This window comes from Chlamydotis macqueenii, chromosome 1 (genome assembly GCF_036417535.1).
Source record: "Chlamydotis macqueenii isolate bChlMac1 chromosome 1, bChlMac1.mat, whole genome shotgun sequence".
Classification (NCBI taxonomy): domain Eukaryota; kingdom Metazoa; phylum Chordata; class Aves; order Otidiformes; family Otididae; genus Chlamydotis; species Chlamydotis macqueenii.
In genome coordinates this window covers 51,439,981-51,461,206 of record NC_141556.1, presented here as the reverse complement: position 1 = coordinate 51,461,206, position 21,226 = coordinate 51,439,981, and the positions used below count along the sequence as shown (strand labels likewise).

The following is a 21,226-nucleotide window of genomic DNA, read 5'->3' as shown; positions in this document are numbered from 1 at the left end:
AAAGCAGAATCAAGTTCAATACCAGGCTGAAAATGTATGCAGAATAGGAACTGGCACTTCAGTGAAGTTAAAAGTATCTGATAAAAAATTAAGCTTTCACAACCTGTGGCTAGGAAATACTTTGAAAAGAACAGAATATTCTTAACTTCTAAAATAGACTGTATGAAATCCATAAAGTGATTATGAAGAACAAATCTCTAAAACTTTGTTCATTATCTTTGGTGTTCTTTTATATGAGATGATATGAGTACTACTTATACAAATATGTTAGGGTTAGAGATGTTGTTGCAAGTGGGACTATGATGTTTATCTTTCATAAATTATATACAGATCTAAGTCTACTAAAACTGAATTAATAATGGTTTCTTGAAAGTTCAGTTGATTCACTCATTTCCTTCTTGATCTATTAGTCCTTAGATTTAAATAGATATGAATCCTTGGAAGCTCACATTTCTAGTAATCACAAGAATATCACATGCTAGTTAAAAATCCTTGGCTTATTATAGAATTTACAGCACACAGAATTGTTTCTAGTTTTAGCTCCACCTACAGAAAATGAAGTATTTTAGAGTATTGAACTAACTAAAGTTAGTATTAATTTGCTTTCTAACCCAGACTGTTAACCTGAGTTCAGGATCGTAATACTAGAATCAGTATTTTCTTGTTTCATTTCCCTATCTTCAGGAAGATGTTGTATTTTAATGCCTTCAAATCCTTAAAAAATTATTTGCTATTTACTACCTACCAGCCCTACTTCATAACCCATGATACCAGGAACTTCCCCAAACTGTTTTTCTGCTTTTATCCACTGCTGCCTTTAGCTGTTTCTTTTAGGTTATTGCATTATTAAACTGAGATGGCTGAAATTAAATTATTGATCACTAATATGAATCTGTATTAAATGGTAATACTAGCACTTAGTGTAAAATTATGAATTGTCTTGGTATCTATTTCTAAAGTATATTTATTATTCCTGACTTCATGCATGAGTTCAGATACATATTTTTTATGAACTCTGCAGTTTGACTGTTTTTCTATTTAAAGGATGTAATGGACCATCTCAGTTACTTAGTGCTACTTCTGTTTTCTGGTAGTCTAGTTGAAATATTTTGTAGAGGATAATTCCAAATAATACATTATCTTGTCAGTACACAAATCCCCCTCTTTGCATATGACAATGGCATTCATATAGAGGCTAGTTATTCTTCTCAAATTTATGCAAGCAAAAATCCATGTTCATGAAAGTTTTCAAACAGCAAATAGCAAGGAATATAGCTAAACAGCTCTAGACCAGAATTTTGGAGAATAACTGTAGGTGTTGATTTTGTTTATTAAACCAAGTCTAGTTTTGATCTTGTTTCTAGTATAGGAAATAATCATTACAATGTTATAAAACATTAGCGAAACCAGTCTGATGAGTACATTCTCAGCTAACCTGTACCTGTAGGACCACTTGAGCTCTTGCTGACATCCATTAACATTGACAAAGGAATGATGGAAGGAATGATACCTGGAGTGCAGTTTATTATACTTGTCTAGAAAGTTCCATTTTTATCATTCCAATTTCTAAAACAAAAAGTCATGCAGGACTAATTACAATGTCATGAGAGGTGTTTGTGCTGTCTGAAGGCATCAACACAGATTCCTGAAATGGGGTCCTAGGCTCCATCTGTGGGTAGGGGAGGCCAGTTCAGAGCTCCTACTCCAGAAGTGGGAGAATGAGAGCCAAGCAGTCAGCATAAGGGAGCTCACAGACAGGATGAGCAGGGTTTATATAACCTCATCCATATGCAAACAGTCCAGTGAGTTGCCAGAGCTGTGCCAGCATGCCACCCACTCGAGTAACGTCTTTATTATTCATTGAAAGATGCTGCAGTTTTCTTTTGGTGTTGCAGAGTCTGTGCTAGCAGGGGATAAATATTACAGAAGGTGATTATAGAGTTTTTATGTAATAAAGCAAGTTCCTATTGAGAACTTTACTTTTTGTCAGCTAGCATAGAGGGCCGGTTGTTCCCTAATGGCAGTGAGCCCACCCAGTGGGGGTAGCGTGCTCCATTGACCACCCCAGACAGGCCTCTGAGGGATGACTCAGGTCCAGGGCCCTTAAGGAAACCCAGCCAGGAGCAAAAGGAGACTGGGTCAGGGAAAGGAAAGGAGACAGGGCTGTAACATGGGTTCATAGTCTATGTAGGAAGCTGAAGACAGAACTGGAAAAAAGCCACAAGGTATGTCTGTGGGGTCCAACCACCTCTCAGATTGCCCAGAGAGGTGGTGGATGCCCCATCCCTGGAAACGTTCAAGGCCAGGTTGGATGAGGCTCTGAGCAATCTGATCTAGTCAAACATGTCCTGGTCCTTGCAGGGGAGTTGGACTAGATGACCTTTGAAGGTCCCTTCCAACCCTAGCTATTCTATGATTCTATACAGGAGATGAACTACCTACAATGTAGGTCCAACATCCATCCAGTAGTTAGGACCAGAGGCAGGGCAAGAGACTGGCCTGTGGTTTTTTTTTTCTTTATTATAATTTTGTCTTATCATATCAGTGAAATGTGATAAGTTGTGGCTGTTTTATATATGGTTTTTTTCTGAGATTTTGAATGTTCTAGGAAATAAATAGATGAGGGGTAATTCAGTGTTATTTTTCAGTAAAGATCTTCAAATTACCTTTGCTCCAATTTAAGTATACTTTTTACAGTACAGATTTAGAGTATCGCCTTTACAGTTAGCTACTGGTTAACGTTGAAAAGCTAATTCATGTTGCAGATATTGTCCTCTATCTAATCTATAAAAATGTTGAAGTTAAGTTAGGATTACCTCAGATAGCTAAATCCAACCTATTCTCAACTCTAGACAAATTTCAGGGGGTAATTTAATCTCAGATAAGTAATTTAATTTTAAAATGAACATTTTTTACCTGTTTTAAAAGGCTTGAAAGGGAAAGTGGGAGAAAAAAATAAGTAAAAGGAAAAAGGCAGATGTGAAACAAAACAACAGATTGTCATAGCTGGATGACAAATGAGCAAATGGTCATAACTTAAAAGGAGAATAAGTAGAAGTGAGATAAATAGGGAGTGTAGAAAAGGAGTTATAAAATTAAGCTAGAAAGGATAGAAGGGAATTAACTTGATCAGCTGTTCAAAGGAGGAGATCACTCCAAAATCTGGTGCATCAGAGGCAAGGGAGCCTCTGAGCCTAACTAGGCAAAAGAAAACAGAAGACAAAGTGCCATACTGTCTCAACTTGAATCTGATTTATAAAATAACCCCAGGAGAAATCCTTAATCTTCCATCATGTCTAATTTCAAGATTCATAATTTCAAAGATATGATAGTTTACTGTCGGGTCAGTACAGGCGTCGCATTTCCACAGCTCTCCACAGGCCCTTGCAGCTGTTATCCAATCTATGAAATGATGGTTACCATTTATTTCACAGCTGTATTTAACTTCTTGAGATATCTCTGTGCAGTGAGTGTTCTTTCAAACTTTTTTTTTGAACAGTTTCTTCAAATATTTCTCTGTTACCCAGTTCTGCTTGTTTGCTAGTCCAGTGTTGCTTAGCACAGAGCTGTACAAAGATTTGCTCAGATTTTGAAGTTACGTAAATTTGTTTTTATGGTGTCAGGAATTATAGCATAACAGGTTGGGCTTGCGTAGTATTTTTAGCAAGACTACATAGTGTACACTTATATATATACACTAGGTATAGTAGTTTTTAACAGTAATCTAAAATCTTTACTAAATTCAATAAAATATTTTGATTTGTCAGTGTCACGTAAATTTACAAGGGTTTTTTTATTGCTAGATGAAAACAGTGAAAATGATTACTCATAGGTGGTGAGTGTAGTGTTACTATTATCCTGTAAAAGGACTTGAGGCAAGCAGAGAATTTACTCTAAAAAACTAACTCCTTTTTTTCAGAAATGTTAGTAACTTTCACTGAAGCCAGAATAAGGATATGCACATTTACCCTTTGCATGTGAATATGATTCCTGAAAAAAATGACAGGCAACTGAAAGCTCTTTGTCCTACCAAAGGAATTTGTATTAGATAGAATAATTTCATCATATAGTGGGGATCCACTGAGACTTGGATTCGTATCAGTCTCACCACTGCCTCCAGCAGTAGGAGCTCCTTCAGTGCTCATGAAGAGGGGGGGGAAAGTAGCTGAATTCTGATTGGATCTTAACTGCATCTTTCCTAAGAGCAATATGAGGTTACAGAAACCTATTACTCTTGTATTAACAACCAAAAGATAGAGAGTCACATTCCCTCCGTTTCCTCCATTTCCCATGGAACAGAGTTGCAGAGGGATGGTGGAAAATTAATCCAGCTTTCCCTGCAATGCTCTTTCTCCCAGTATACTTCATCAACCACTAAACTGTCTCTAAAATTAGATGAAATTATGGTAGACAAATCCATGAAGGACTATTAAGCATAAAGACACTATTTCTCTTTCAAGAAGGCACTGAGCTGCGAAGTGCTGGAAACTGGGAAAATGCTAGGAAAGGATCACTGCATGTCCATCTTATTCTTATGCTCTTCTGTAGGTATCTAATAGTATCCACTGTGCATGAAGCTAGTGAATGGCCGAAGCTAGATTGAGCTAGATGAAACTGTGGTGTGATCCAGTACAGTTGATAGTGTGGTCTCACAGTAAAACATCCATCTCTTCTTAACTAATTCTTGCAATTCAGTAAGTTGCATCTTGTGTTTCTGTTCTATAGACAAAGGATATAAATCTGAAGTCATGGCTATTACAATGCTATATAACATAATTTGATTTTCCTGTTGTCTTTAGAAAGAAATTATCACCTCAAATTTATTTATTTAAAATACAAAATCAGAATCTAGAAAGACTAACTGTATGTCAAGCAATCTTGCTGTATGATGATATATGTTCTCATAGACCATATATATATATATTGCTCAGCATCACAGTAATGACAGTGTTGAATAGAACAAGGTGCTCTGAGTCCTAGTCCAGTGGCTGTGCTCTAGAAAACGGATCTTTTAATTTTCCAGTAAGATCTCTCCTTCATTCACTGAACAAGATGGGTTCTGAAGGAGATTAAAGTGAAGTTGCCAAAGCAATCAACTGAATATGAAAAAAAAAAATCCTAGTTTTGAAGTGTCTGAAACAAATGTATGTTCCATGATGGAGTGGAGTACTGTGACTGAGCTATTCCTGGGTAAATAATACATCAACAGTCAGAAACACAAATTCATAAAAAGGCCAGTGGGGTTCACAAACTACAGTTCACTGTTAACAAATCATCTGTAAAGTAAAACGGATTGGTTTTGCTGACTTTGTAGTTATAGTTATTATAGATACAATTATTGTACTTACATAGTGGTAATGTAGACTTATAATAAATATTGGTATAGAAATCAGAAAAGAACCAAAAGGATGATTTTCCTAGTCAATGAAGGTTGTTCCATTAGCTTGCATTAGCTGTGGTCTGAGAATTATTTTTGTGCATTCTGAGCCACAGATAAGCAATGGAATGTAACCTTTAGATTAGAGATACTAGATAGTGTTACTTAAAATCAAGCTGTTCCTGTTGATTTTGTTTTGTTTCTGTATATGCCATGAAAAATGTCTCTAAATGTACTTTCAGGAAAATATTCAGCATCACCAAATATGATCATCCAAGGTGGTATCATTAGCCAAAGAGCTAGGCTGCTGACAGAAGTTAAAGATTTTATGTAAGGCATCCACGTTTTTCAGAGTTTTATAAAAAAGATCATTTAAAATCTAAGCATTTTGAGTAGCCTAATAATATAACTGAAATGCATACGATAAAGCAGAACCTTGCATACACTTCTTAGAACCTACTATACTTCTCCCATAATGAACTTTCTTTAATTATATTGGTCTGCTGGATGTCAGGCATAGTTTTTCTCATACAACATCCTGTTCCTAGCTATTCTTAGCTCCTCTCCAGGAATACACGTCATTAGATTAGTTTGTTCGCTAGAACACCGAGTCACACTAACTCTGCTGTAGCACAAGTTCTGTCGCAATGTCGAGAGATAACTTTTATCTGGCTGAAATAATAAATTCAAAGAGGAAAATGATGTCCCATTTAGTGTTGGACAAAGCTGAAAGCTTTAATTAAAATAAAAAGTTTACAGTACTTACTCTAGCATCAATTTCTTCTCCAGCTGTGCTAAACTGGCTGCCAAGTTATGTAAAAGATTCATCCTTTCATATTGTGATATAGTTTCCACTCAGAAATTTCTTGGTCAGTAGCTACTAAAATTCTCTAGTTTTTAATTCCTTAACACCAGAAGTGTTCAGCAATGTTTGACAGGTATTGACCTACCTAAGAAAATGATTTATAATAATCTGTTAATGATGACTGGGGGAGCACCTCCTCTACGCATAATCACTGCATTTCTTTCTTTTTCTCACTCAAAAAATAAAGAAAAATCAAGGAAGAAAAATCCACATTGTTAACAGGAGAGACAATAAAATAGAGGCGACCTTAAATTCCTTTGCATTCAGAGCAAATCTGACTTACTGCATGTTTGAAATCATGTGTTCTCTGATATCACAGATCCAGTCAATTCCAAACCCCACGATAAATATATTCTGAGTCTCATTAGGAACGAGACGTCTTGTAGAAATTACCGTATAGCATACCAGATGGCATCTTTCTTGCAGACATCACGTCAATGTGCTTCTTCTATTGCCTTGGAGAAGAAAGAACCAAGTATTGCTATCCCTGAAAAAGACTTATGCGTCAGTTTTCCCATGCAGGAATATATACATCTTTTTTGATTGTTGTATCACAGAAGGATTATCATGGGATGTTCTTTGAAATCATGGGAAAGCACAGTAGCGTGTAAATATGTTTCAACCAGGACCATCTCATGCAATCTGTATGACATTTTTCAATATCAGGACCAGCTTTAGGCATAGGCAAAGTAAGCACTGCCTGCAGCAGCACACTGGTGGGGCTAGCGCTGAATCATAGACTAGAAAAATGAAGAGATAGCCTTATAGTCTCAAAGCAATAGCAGCAACTCCAGGTTCCACTTGCACTGGCTCAGAAAAACTGTCCAGATAGCCCTCTACAGTAAGGCTTCTGGACTGGCAAAGAACAAGGAGATCTAAAGACCTGTAAGTTCCCATAACAGAAGACTTGACCCTAATCCCCACATTTCTGGCTCTGCTCTTTGCCTTCCTTTGCTTTACTACTACCTTTGGCAAAAGAAGGAGGAAAAAATATCTTTCAGATAACAGGATACTCTAGCAATGAGATGATAGTCATTGCTAGATAGGGATGAGGACAAGGCAGCAAGCTGACTATGTTTCTCCTTATTTTCTTTCCCCTCGTTGAGCAACCTTATGTCATGCTGATGGGCTCAGACATGTAGTTATACTGGCAGGGGGCAGAGTTGGAGGAGAGTGTGCAGTGGGACCAGCAGCGCTATAATCATCTAGTGCTAGGGCCATGGAGAGAGTTAGACACAGTACCAACACCTACATGAGGAAATGTGTCTGGGGAGCTACTCAAAAACTGAATTTTGCCTACGCTGTTGCTAGGCATTGAGCCAAGCACTTCTCATCACTGGCAGCATAACTTCCATGCTGTTTATAGTAAGGTAAGGAAGAAGCAGTTTGACCACGAAACTGTTATATTGATTATTGGCTGTGCCTTATTGTGGGCAGAACATTTTTGTTGGGAGTGGGGGACAAAAGATGCAGAGACATTTGTCAAAAATCCTTTTCAAAGGAAATCGTGATTTCTTAGTCAACTAAGAAAAATTCAGCGAGGATTTAATTCTCATTTTGTTTAAGATAATTTTGTTCTCAATTTGTTCTCTGAAGAGCTTGCCTAGCCTTTAAAATTTGCTTATGCAAGGGAAGTCCACTATATTTCAATTCCACATAACCTACCCTCCTCCTTACAGCCTTGCTACTGACTGGGCACAATCCTGAAGGGATTATGCTCTGTCTGTGTACAAAGATACTGATTCACAGTAGAAAGAACTCTGCAAAATAGGGAAGATTTACAGACAGATGTGAATAAATGCATTTGTATCTCCATGAGACCAAAATAGGGAAGATTTACAGACAGATGTGAATAAATGCATTTGTATCTCCATGAGACCTAGATTCCTATCAATTTAGTATATCTACTTTCTCTGAGAAAAAAAGAATTATCCATTAATCTGTCTGAAGTACATTTAACTATTACTGCACACTGTACTCTTAGCAAAAATATATGTTCTATATTGTATATATTCACATGCTATCATTATTAAATACTTCAGAAAACTCTTAAAAGTTTATTAAGCAATTACAGATTTACCAGTGCCTGATAAGCCTTCAGTACTTTTTGGAGAGACATAATAAACTGTTCATACTTCATGTAGTAATGTATCAGATCAATAAGAAGACCTGGAGTAATGCAAGATCTCCTAACAGACCTATCTTAAGCAACTTCCCATCCTCATGAAAGATCTTCTATGGCTCAACTAAAATTATTCTACAAAAGCATTACGGACTTCAGTTTGCATGAGACATTTCACAAATCCAAGCAGCAGTATCAGAGTGAAAGGTCATCCAGTTCTAGTCCAAGGAGTAGTCAGGTTGGAGTTGAAACTCTTCAAATGTTGTCAATTTTAAATATCCAGCTAAGTTTAAAGTCTGTTCTGCAACTGCTCAGGGAGCCTGTGCATGTCACTTGCACAGACTTTGTATTATAACTCGTCGGTCAGACTGTGGGTTTAGATTTCTATGAAACAGTTTTCTACCATAGTGTCATCAATCCCAAATGATGCCCTTGATAGATACCTGTAATTTCCTTATGTCTGGAATTAAATTCCTCCTTATTGATGGTCATTGCTTGTCATTGTGAATGGACAAGAAAAACAAAGAAAAGTAATTACTGTGTTCAGTAAATGGAGTTCTACTGGACAGAATTCTTCTTACAACTGTACTCTGAATATATCAATTTTCTGCCTTTTTTTTGCTAAGTCCTTTGATCCTGTTATAAAAAGCAAAAGTTTAGTAAACATTCCTCTTAGAACAAAGGTGTAAAACATTTCCATCTTGAGAGAAACTGTCTCAAAAATGGAACACTGATGGAAAATACATTATTACATATTTGAATTCTTGTGCAGAAAATGAACTTTGCTTTCATTTTAAACTCATCACCTTTTATTAATTTTTTCCAGTTATAGTTGATAAAATATACATCCTCTCTAGAAAGCATGCAAATCTTATATGTCTGCTTGCTATCATTCACATTTTTGTAATAAAATGATATAAACTTAAAATTTTATTTAGTAAATATATTCTTTTTATTATTCCTTTGCAATGGTGACCTTTTCAGGTTGAATTATTATATGTTGGCATGAAGCTTTTCTTATGTCTTATAATATTTTATGGTTGAAGAAATCATGCAGATAATCTAATTACTTTGACTGAAATTGTTGTGCCGTTTATGGCTTTTGCTGTACTACAGGAGAGAAACTGTGAAATGTATTCATTATCAATTCATTAAAGGGTTTTGCTATTATATAAGCAGAGATGCAGATCACTACCTATCTTGTATTAAAAGGGGAAAGGGGAAGTCATAGTAAACCATGCCATAGGCTATGGTTTAAGTATTGCATTTCTTAATGCCTTGTGAAACGTAAAAATCTACAACAAACAGATATGTAAAGCGTAACTGGTATGAAGATTCTATTCAGATCTAAGTGCTCTAGGTTGCTTTTGAATCTTGCTATTTTCTGCATTTGTTTTGACTGCTCTCATCATTCAAGATTGACGCTTGGATGGGTGTGTAGGAGGAAGCAGCAGCAGCAGGCTTACAGCTTGCAGACAAAAAAAAAATCTGCCTTATCTGATGGCTATTATTGAAAATGCGAGGTGTAGCCTAGGCTGGGTAATGAAGGGGAGAGAGCGAGGGGGAGCAAGAAGCATGGAGCTGCATACTGATGAGTGTAGGAGTACTTGATAAAAAGAATTCTTGCTGCTGGCAGTGCATTGCTCATTGTGGAGTATTCCAACAATCACATATAACGGAGAACAGCTTAGCTGACAGCTTGATACGCTTTTTTTTTTTTTCCTACTGTATGACGTACTGGTCTGTAGTAAAGATTAATAACTAAGAAATGTAGAGCTAGGATCAGATCTTACGCTATATACTGCCCTGTAAACTATGTTTTACTTCTGACTTTTCTGCTTGCTGAAAACATTAATCTGTCAAGCTGGCGGGCTCCTTTGATACCAACTTTCCCAGGAACACGATGTGGCAATGCCACCTCTCAGCCCAGGACTACCGCTATTATCCAGTGGATGGTTATTCGTTGCTTAAACGCCTCCCTCTTCACCCTCCTACAGGACCCCGATGCCCTGTCCAGACAGTGGGACAATGGTTGGAAAATATTGGGCTACCTCAGTATGAAAACCACTTGCTGGCTAATGGATTTGACAATGTGCAATTTATGGTAAGAAATCTTCTGTGCATAGCTGTGTATATACACTGTAGCTGCCTTTTTTTGTCTGTCTCTTATGTGCTCATAAAAACCTTAGAGCTATTCTGCATTGCACTAAGAAGATCTGCTTAGTGTTTCACTTTTCTATGTCTAGCTAAATTAATATATAAACTGTCCTTGTATAAACTTCCAATTGTACACATTGCAAAATATTGTAGCCATAAATATGGTAAAAGAAAAACTGAATATTAAGGTTCTCTCTCTCCTTCATCAATCCAGATTAAAAAATAAAAATGCACAGTTCTCTTAATCCATTGCAGGATTTTCACTGTATGTAAAAGCTGTAAACACCCCTATCTGCAACACATCACATTGCTTTTTATTTAAATATTAACATAACTGTAGTCATAATTAAATAGCATGCAATGCCATTCTTGCATTAGAGGTATTTTAATACCAGAAAATTACTTAATGAAGTGTGCTCTCTCTGCAAGTGATTCTGGATGCCCCAGTGAAATGGTTTTTTGCATCTTAGATAATCAGGCTATGGGATTCACTTGTTGAAACTTATGCCCTGTGTGGAAAAGTAACGCATTCCATTTAATAGTTCCGTTTTCATGTTTTAATGGTAGGCATTTATTAGAAACATATGAATGAAATTAAATTTTATGTACTTCAGAATTTACAGTATTACCATGTGGTGTAAAGTAACACAGAGCTGTCATGCACAAACTTTCAGTTGAAATGAATATTGACAGTAAAGAGAGAAGCTTACTTGGAAGGTTCTTATGTAATCACTTTTCTACCTACTTCAATATTCCCCTTCTTGAACCTCTTGCAAAAATCTTGACCACATTTCTTATAAAGTATCAGAACTTAAAATATTACTAATTGCCCCTTTTTAAAGATATTTTTAGTAACCATGTATATCTTGGAACAGTTCTAACTTTTCATAACTTACAGCTGGCATATAAGAAACAGAAGTGAAACAGCATGAATATTATTACTATAAAATCATCATGAGTTGTGATTTTCCTATTTTATTTATTTTGCCAACATCATTATATGCCTGTGGGTTACTGATCAGAAAATTAAGGCACAGATCTCTGCTATTTCCACATTATAATAGTGTACAGGTTTTTTACTGTTTTTACATAGCTGCCATGTGATCTTTTGCTTATATCAGTAAAAATCATTAGAATCTTTACCTTTAAATATTCTTGAAAATAAAGCTGCAAGGGTGTGCTGTCAGCCCAGCAATGTAAAAAGGAGAAAAAAAAAACAAAATGCGTTTCAAGCTAGTTTCCCAAAATGTAACCAGATATTCTTATATATGCTGCCCGGCTAGTTACATAAGTAGATGATCGTTAGGTCTTAAAGAGATGACAGAGGGAAATGGTTCACAAGAGGCTGTAGGTGGCATAACAAATGCAGAGGGGTACACCTACCACAGGTAAATGATGAGCACCGGAGAAGCCAAAGGAGCTGCCCTGGAGGGCTTTCCAGTCATCCCCTGGCTCTCAAGGGGCCTGAACCATGTTCTGGGGCAATTTATAAGACTTCCATTTCCTCCATCTCTTATTAGTATACTTGGGTAAACATAGGAATTATGTATGAGATTCTGTTATTCAATATGCAAATCAAACTTTTCAGGTATCAGGCAGATTAAGTTGTGCCTGCATACTTGCATGTTAGCTAATGTTTTCCGGTCATTTTAATTTAAGCCTTTTCTGAAGTGGCTTGTTTTTAAATCTATATCACAGGTAAAATACATAATTACTCTTAATATTAGTTGGAGTAGCATGCATGTATGAATGGAAGATTATACTCCTAGATCCAATTATAAGCAAAAAGCTGGAAAATTGCCTAGTAATAAAAAAATGTATAATTTCAGTAATCTAATAATTCCTAATTTATTGATTTCAGACTATTAATCATGCTGTTACATATATCATTTATGTTTGGACCAGAAATTGAATAGTTATCATATTTTCTTGGAAATAAAAATGATCAGAAAACACCAATTTATTTATATATTACTCTTTTGAATATATCAGCATTATGTAAGGAAGGCCTCTCCGGAAAATTTAAATGAGGGGTTTTTAAAATATTTTACATTCTAGGCAAAATTTTAAAGAGCACATTAAACTTGGAAAGTACATAGGAAAATGAGATAAGAAAGACCTGCTATGCTAAGAGGAAAGTCAGATTACTCCAAAAGTAAATGTGTTGTAGGTTTCCTTAATATGAGAGAACTACTTTACCTTTATTAAAGTGGTTTACATATTAAGCTGTAGTTTACAAGCTTATTAAATCATTTCAGATAGCCTAGCTACTTCACACTGAACAACTCTAATACTTCAATGCAGTAAAAACCAGACATATTTGTTCTTTATTCTGTACCATATTCCTACTTTTGTTTTTCTGGAAGCACATTCTGACCTGCATTTATTCATTCTGTTGCCTAAGCAACAATCATCACACTCCTATTAAGTATGATTTAGTAGTACAGGTCTTACTAGATGTTCAGAACAGGAGAGGGAATATCACAATGCTATAATTAATGTCCATGGAATAACATACATCTGAGAACAAATAAATCCTATTTATACTACTCTCAACAGCAAAATTCTATTAATTAAATTACCATTCTAATAAAAAGTTGGTTTTCAGATAAAAAGATTTCACGGTTAATCATTCATTGGATCATAGAAATTAATTCCTTTTGTTTAGTCCCCCTTGGGCATTAGGAAAGTTACTCACTAGACTATGCTTAGAATTACGAAGATTTGTTTATGTTACCTGAAGCATGTGGACTTTATAGTAAGAAGCAGCCTTCTTCCAATTAACTTTACAGTATGAATATTTTTTCTATAATTCATCAATATATATGTTTTAAAAATACATTGAAACATGGGATTAAAAAATTAGTTGTGTTGTCATGAACTACTTTATTTCTACTTACAGAATATTTACACAGATAGCAAATGCAATTCTTACCTACAATTAGTGTCATGCAGAGATGACACTTGCATAATATTTAGGAGGCCCAAGGCAGATTCAGTCCCAAGATTTGGTTCATATGTGCTTATAGGAGTAGAATCATATTTGAATATGTGTGTGTATATATATACAATCATAATTAACTTTGATAATTTGTTGTGTAATAGGCTGCAGTGTCCTTCAGATGTAAAAATTTGTAGTGACTTTGCGCAGAGATACTCTGTATTTGAAGATGCAGATGATACTGCACTTTAATAATGTAAAAGCTATTTTGCAGTTAAACTAATCCTAAATTGCAGTATATAAACTAGATACAAACAGTAAGGAAATGTAAAGAATCTGTGAACCTCTATTGATGCATAGGTCCCACAGATATCTCGGGGACAAGCTGTAATCTTATGCAGACTTGCAGGCCTACAGAACTCAGTATGGTGAGAGAAAAAGTTAAATTGCAGAGAAACAGATGAAAATATACAAACGCGCGAGGTCACTAGATCCTTGCATGCATCCTTTCGTCCTCCTTTCTACAACTCTGGAGCTTCATCAAAGACTCCATTCTGGATTCACAGAGATAAAAACAGTTCAATTAAATCACTGCCTAGTGGGGACCAGTTCTGATTAAGGACTGCATATGACTATCTATTTATAGGTTGTTCTAATTGTTTAAGATATTCTGAAGTTTTACCACTTGTTTAATAGTGCAATTTGATGCAGATAATATCTCTTAAAAAGATTTCTGAAACACTATGAGAGAAACAGGGACCAAGCAACCAAAATCTGTTAACAGAAAACTAAAGCATTTTATTACATTTTTTTACATTCCAAAATATTGTTCATTGGTAATAGTTAATAACCTGAACTGGCATTAGACACTAGACTTTCATTGCTGCTGTGAACTTACAGACATGCACCTCTACCCCTTCAAGTACTTAAATGACTTGCATTGCCTGAGGATTTAAGTATTGACTAAGTATTTTTTTTAATTATCTTTTTTTTCACTGTTGGGAAACTGAGGCATAGAGTGGCTGCGGGGTGGAATTTAAAACTTCTCCTATATTTGAGATAAGACACACTAGTTCTTAAAATAGCTACTAACATAATGTTTAACAGATCAATTCTGTTGCTTAAGCATAGTTATCTAGTACCAATTGAGATACCATAGGGCATCCAGGAGATCCAGACAAGACTGACATATTACTGAGGACCAGAGACAGACAGACGCTTAATAATTAGCAGCTGGAGTCCAGGTGGGACACCACCAAGCATCTCAGATGGCTCCAGAGTCATGATGCTCATGCAGTTGAAATGAATCTTAAACGTTGTAGGTCACACAGAGCTTCTGACATGTGTAGGAACTGAATAGATTTCTTGAGTTTCCACCTAGTATCTTAGTTGCATATGCATTTCTTTTCCTTCTAATAATTTTCTGCATTTGTATTCATCCTGTGAACTTACCTGCAAAAGTATTTGCCTGTTTTCACAGTGCTAGGCATGGACTACCTTCTCAATTCCCCTTAGCTGCCTGTTTTGGATTTAGTTTCAAATTAAGTTTTGACTTTTCTTTCTCCCTTCCTCTCTTTCTTTCTTTGTTTCTTTTCTTTCTTTTTTTTTTTTAACTAGGTCTAGAGGTTTATTAGTCAGCTGAACTTTATCTGGAGATTGTCCTGTCTCAGGTGTCATTCCTGGGATTTGCTGTCCTGGAATACCCAGTAATTCTTCTTGCCTTTAATCTCTCCGGAGAATCTTAAACCCTGTATCAGGTACAAAGGACAGAAGCAATTTTATTTCTTTAGAGTGAAATGCACTTGAAATAAATTCTCTGTGTGCATTGGCCTCAAGTCCTGCACTTGCAGAGACCACCACAGCTTTTATCCAAAAATACATGGTGCAGAGATTGATGATTTGGGCATTAGATGAAAGCTTGAAAGAGTGAGTCAGTCTGCCAACATCTTTCTTAAATTAGCCATACTGCAAATAATGAAAAAGAGGACAAGGTTTGACAAGGGTTCTAGGCTGTAGTGACTTTAGTGACTTTCAGAAGCCAACTCCTAACATGCTTAGGAGAGCAGATCAACCTTTACAACATCCAGGCTCTGAGCTCTCCAGGCCCATAATGGCTACCGCAGAGTAGCTCCTCAGAGCACTCATACATCACCTGAAGTGTAAGAAGATTTAGAGAGCATTATCTCTGTGTAGTTTACCCAGAAATTAAGAACTGTTTAAGGCAACCTTAAAACTGGCAGTCAGTGATATGAAGTGAGCCACATTTTTAGCAGAGTAGATGAAATACCAGTCCCACTGATGTTGGAATAAGCTAGTGGTTTAAGATTTTTCTGCACTTCTGGTAAAATCTTTGAACATATGCCTGGAACCACACATTTCAATCCCTTCATCTGGACCTCACTTGCAAACCCTTGGACTTGCTTTTAGTTTCACGGCAGATCTACAGAATGTGACACTAAAACTGTAGCACTCCTCTCAGTGCCAGTGTGGCCCCGGCTTCTTCCCTGAGCAAAGTGACTCTTTGTCACTCTGCTCTCTTCTGAGTCTTCCTCTCCTTCACCTCAGTAACCCTTTGTGACTGTGACTTCTAAGACAAACTCTTCCCTTAATCCAACCTGTTAGCCAAACATACGGTGGGGCAGAGTTAAAGTTCAAATACAGGCATCTACATGTGTACCAGTCAGTAGATGTTTAGGACACAATTCAATTTCCCATGTATTGGAATCACTTAAGGTATCTGTGACATCTGTGTAGGCCTGAAATATATGAGACAGGATCTATGGAAAACCCGTACCCATCTGGATCATCAATTAGATTCCAGGCAGTGTGTATTTGCAGCACCTCAAATGACTCTAAATTCGTATCTGTGGGCAACTAGGTGAAGCACCTAATCAGCCAATAAAGCCAATGGAGCATTGAATACAAATTAGCTGACTGGCTGACTAACTGTTAGGGTACTTATTTTAGGAGAAATTAAAGTAGATTCATCTGGTCAGCTGAATCACTGTCTAGTCTGTATTGTTGGGTTTTTTTACTAAGTCTCCTAAAGCTATCATGTAGACACAAAAATTTTGATGGTTCAATTTGGGCTAGAATCTATCCAAGTTTCACCAAAAAGGAAACACAAAGTATTTTTATTAAAGCTTTTTCTCCTCCCTCAGAACATCCAGCTCTGAGACTTCAAGATCTTTTTCATCCTAGTAGGTATTCTTACTATAAAACCTGCAAAGTAGAGCTCAGGTGGGTGCCAGAAATTAAGATTGTACCTGTCATCCTGCAACAGCAGCAGGTCTAACAAGTGATTCCATTCTACATGCTCCAGTTAATGCTTCTGTTATGGTATTCCTCAAGCTGGTTCAGAGACAGAAGGGCTTATTAAAGTATTGCTCAGTATCTCATGTGTAAAGAACAGCTTGCACTGTCTTTCTGTCTTGAGGTCTCAGACCGTTCTTTATCATCCTTTGTGAATGCAGCCAGATCTGGAGAGGCAGTGCTCATTCTCCAGTGGAAAGGGATTTTAGAGGAATCTACTTCATGTTTATTTTTATATATATGTAATGTGTGTGAGAGAGAGAGAAATTGAGAGAGAGGAAAAAACCACAGGCACTGCAGGCTGGTGACTGATCCTGCACTTCACAAAGGACTTTATGAAAATTTTGGCAGTGAGAATTGCTCAACAGAGGAAAGAAAAACAAGACAGAATTTTTGTGTATTTCACCTGAACAATTGATTCATACTCCAAACAGACTGTTGACTTAATTAAGGCATCCTGGGTGTGGTAGATTCGTTGAGAGTCAGAGGGAGTATGTTTTCATCTAAGCCTGTCTTGACAGTTGTATCTTGAAGGTATAATCAGGGATGCATCTATCTGCCAGTCTGCTAGGTTCTGCTAAGGTAACATTTAGGTGTAGGTTTCTCTGGTTGTTCTGGAACATTTGGCCATCTCAATTTAAATTTTGCTCCACACAAGGTTGTACATTGTAGATTGTAGGGTACACAGGCAGGACTTCAGGCTGTAAGCTTAGCAGACAATCCAGGTGCCAGTATATGGGGTGGAATGCCCTTCCACTCACCTCTGCCATTCAGGTTAGTAACACGCAGTGTACATGTGCCTCTTTGGAAAGCTCACTCTACAGCAGCCTTAAAGAAACCTTGTGCAATGTACCTATCAATGTATTGGACTGAGTCTTACACTCCTAAGAACAGAGAGTCAAATCCAGATGTTGAAACCATTTCATGTACAGTCACCACTAAAAGTGAAACTATTTCACGGTACGTATCTGTAAGTATGGCACCTCAGGACTGGAATTAATCCCATCTTTTCTAACACTATGTTAAATGTTAATGTGAAACATTGTGCTTGAGCTAAAAGGTTGCCTAGTGCAGAGATTTGTCTTCATCTCAGTGTACAAACACTGAGGAACTGTATTGTGAGACTACATATGTGAGGAATTCTTTAGTGGCCCTAAATACAAGTTTATAAGAAACATGTAGCAAATATTTCATCTGAAAGTTAGGTTGGTAAAGCAGGTGAAAATTCCAATAATGATATAATAAAGCATCAAATTTTAATAACCAATAAAATAAGAGATGTAATGCCAATACTGTGTTCTTGCTACGTACTTATTTAAGGTTAAAACCTTCCAGCTGATTTTGTTACCAAAGAGGATAATGCTAAATATTCAAGAATTAGAAATGTTTATGTATAGAATGATTTGTATAAAGTTGTTCTTCGTAACTTATGAAAGATAAGGAAAACATGACAATATATAAAGGTCATTAAAAGTACAGCAAGTTTAAAGGCTAAGGGAGGTTGAAAGTCTGAAAGCTTTTACTCTTCAGAGTGGAAAATTGAAGATTCAAAGGCCAATCAGTGTATAATTGTATTTCCATCGCAGGTAAATAATGGAAAGCATAGCAATGGAAAGCAATGGTAGACTTAAAACCAGTGGCCTGTATGTAATAGAAAGTTACAGCTTAGTCTTAGTTATTTTATATTGGAATACTTCTTAAAAGAAATAAAATTTTTAAAACCAAAAAACATTAAAAGGAATTTTAAAAGGAATACCATATATAGTTATGTATATTACTGTTTTAGAACAATATTGTCCAACAAGAAACAATTAAATGGAATCTGGACCAACAGGTTAATTAATCTCAGGCAATGACAAACTTCCCTGACTAAGTTAAAGATGTTTGAAGGACACAGCAGTACAGAGGAGCTCAATTACAGATAGTTACATTGTGGGATTCTGAAGGAGTTATCAGGTAAAGATTAATGGGTAGTAACAGATAACTGGAAATAAGCATAAGATTCTTGGACATGTTATCCTTTATGAAGGAAGGTTGAGTGATGAACCAAAAGCTCAGGTAGTTATATGCACAAGTGTTAATGCAGATTAATAAAATTGAAACAATCTAAAATAAAGAAAAAAGATACCATATCATGAAAGAACAGGTAAATAACCAAAATACAGTAAGGAAAACATTAAGAGAGAAAATGACATTTCATTAAGTATGTAAGCAGAATAGATTCAGAAAAGGTTTTATCAATATGCTGTAGCTAAAAGGAATATTAAGAAAGTTATGACCACCACTAGAAATCAGACGAGAATCCTGTTAGTTTTAGCATAAAGAAAAAAGTACAACAATTAGTGAAATACAGTATTAATGAAGACCACTGAGATATTAGAGAGAGAGGGAGAGAAAGAGAGACAGAACAATCATACTGCAAGCAGATAAAAGGGTACTTTGTTAATTAAAATATCTGAATCATCTGGGTTAGGTGATATTTGATGAGGAGTCTTGAGAAACTCAAGAGGAAATACTAGATCTTTTAGCAATCATCTTTGAGAACTTCTGGAGAATGAATGAGGACAGATAAAATACAAATATAGTACCAATATGTATTTCAGATCACAGGATTCACCGTCAGTATAAATTTACAGACTCCTGACCTCTTTGTCGTCAACCTTTCACCATACAACTAATGCCTTATCCAGGAAGGAAATGGCTGGTGATGTTATTAGCAACGGATAGTTACTGTCATAAGTATTGAGGCTGGTGGGGAGAACATGGAGAAGTGAATTGCAATGGGATGCAATGGGAAGAGAATAAAGCCAAATGAAGTAACTGTGCAGTTGGGTGATGAACAAAATATTTAAGGGAAACCAGTAAAGAAATAGCTGCATTGTACAATGCGTTGTGCCTCTCACCATATAGATGAGAAACTTTCCTTCCATCAAAATTAATTAAAATTTTGACAAGGGAGACAGGCTTAATTTTGCTAGTAAAACTACAGCTACCTTTTAAAAGTTGTTCTAGAATATGATGTCTCAGAATTGCCATGCAAGCAAGCCATTCCTGATATAGAGTTTGCCTGACCACTTCTAAACCTCCTGGGCACCTGAACTTTCTCTCCTTCAGTTTAGAGATCTTCTGTTTTCCCCTACATTGATGAAAATGTTTTCTTCTCCTGTACTCTATGTCCCTATATTTTTTATGGTACCAACACCCTAGCATCAGTTTTAACCTTTTTAATGACAAAAGCAATGAAACTTATGAAGCCTTTATCAACATGCCATCCATTCTGCCTGCCCTTCACAATGTGCTGTCTGTTCTGCCTGTTGACACATGCACTTGCGCACACACACACACACACACACGTGTGCACATGCATGCGTACATTGCACAAAAAGGTAATTCACTAAGGTGAAAGTTTCCATATGCTCAGAAATAAAGAACTAGAGAGTTGCAGTACCTCTGCAACCTCCATTCATCTCTCACATTCATGTGCCTTACGACACAGTCTTCAATCACAGGTCTCTCTAATTTTTTCCCTCAAAATTTCTTCTTCATTCAGTGTACTGTCATTTGAGTATGCACAAGCACACATTTCAAAGAACTAGCAGTTAAAAACAAAACTTGTTTTTATTTTTCTAATGTTGCATTGCTTAATGGTTTTAAAACCTTAGCCCAATGATTGTTTAAAACAATTATGATACCCCCAAACTGCCTTCTCATTTAGCAGTGATTTACACTTGTCTAATACTGTTCATCTGGAACATTAGAGTAATGTTTATCACTCTAAAGTATTTATACACCCAAACATGCTTCTCATTTGCATTTGTGTTTTAGGAACTGGATTATAAAGGGTTAGAAAAGATAAAAGGATACACTTCAGATGATAACTTCAGACAATTAAAAAATAATATATCCCATTAGAAACAGTTTTGTCATGATTTTTCAGAAGCTGAGCAATGTCCATCAGAGGTCACCTCAAAAAAATTTCCTCAAGTGTTTTAAGTGGGTCTAAGCACAGGTTCAGTTCTAAGAAAGTTTTATATTCTTGACTTTCAATGGAAAAAAAAAGATGCATTCTTCAACTGCTGAAAGTAAGTTAAAGGCCCAGTGCAGACAAAGCAAACTGCCTTGTCTTAACTATGATTTTATTGCACATAAGCATAATTGATAGAATTAACAACAAGCTTTTATTTGTCATACATACAAGGTCACACAATGAAATTCACACCTGGTCTGTGTCTTCTTAGTCAACTGCAGATTGAAATATATTTTCAGGAAAGCAAGTAATAGAAATGCTACTTTACTCCCCAAACAATTTACTTCTGTAGACCTTAAAACAATATATTAAACATGTCAAACATTTTATTCAGTATGAAACTATTATATCATGTGTCTTTTGCTGTCCCTCATTAAGCTCCAATTACTTTAAATATGGGATAAAATCTCCATGCAGCAATACAC

The 21,226-nt window shown here is 36.2% G+C and overlaps 1 protein-coding gene across 6 annotated transcripts in view; it reads left to right on the top strand.

The window, feature by feature from the left end:
* ANKS1B (ankyrin repeat and sterile alpha motif domain containing 1B) overlaps positions 1 to 21,226 on the top strand; it is a 444,690-nt gene that overhangs the window by 234,700 nt on the left and 188,764 nt on the right. For 4 of the 6 annotated variants that reach the window (XM_086750814.1, XM_086750841.1, XM_086750805.1 and 1 more), the window contains exon 1: positions 10,048 to 10,468. In XM_086750814.1, the coding sequence (XP_086606940.1) occupies positions 10,268 to 10,468 (201 nt within the window). In that variant the 5' untranslated portion in view covers positions 10,048 to 10,267. Of the gene's footprint in view, positions 1 to 10,047; positions 10,469 to 21,226 lie in introns of those variants that run through there. The other 2 variants (XM_086750799.1, XM_086750791.1) reach the window with 1 other exon arrangement.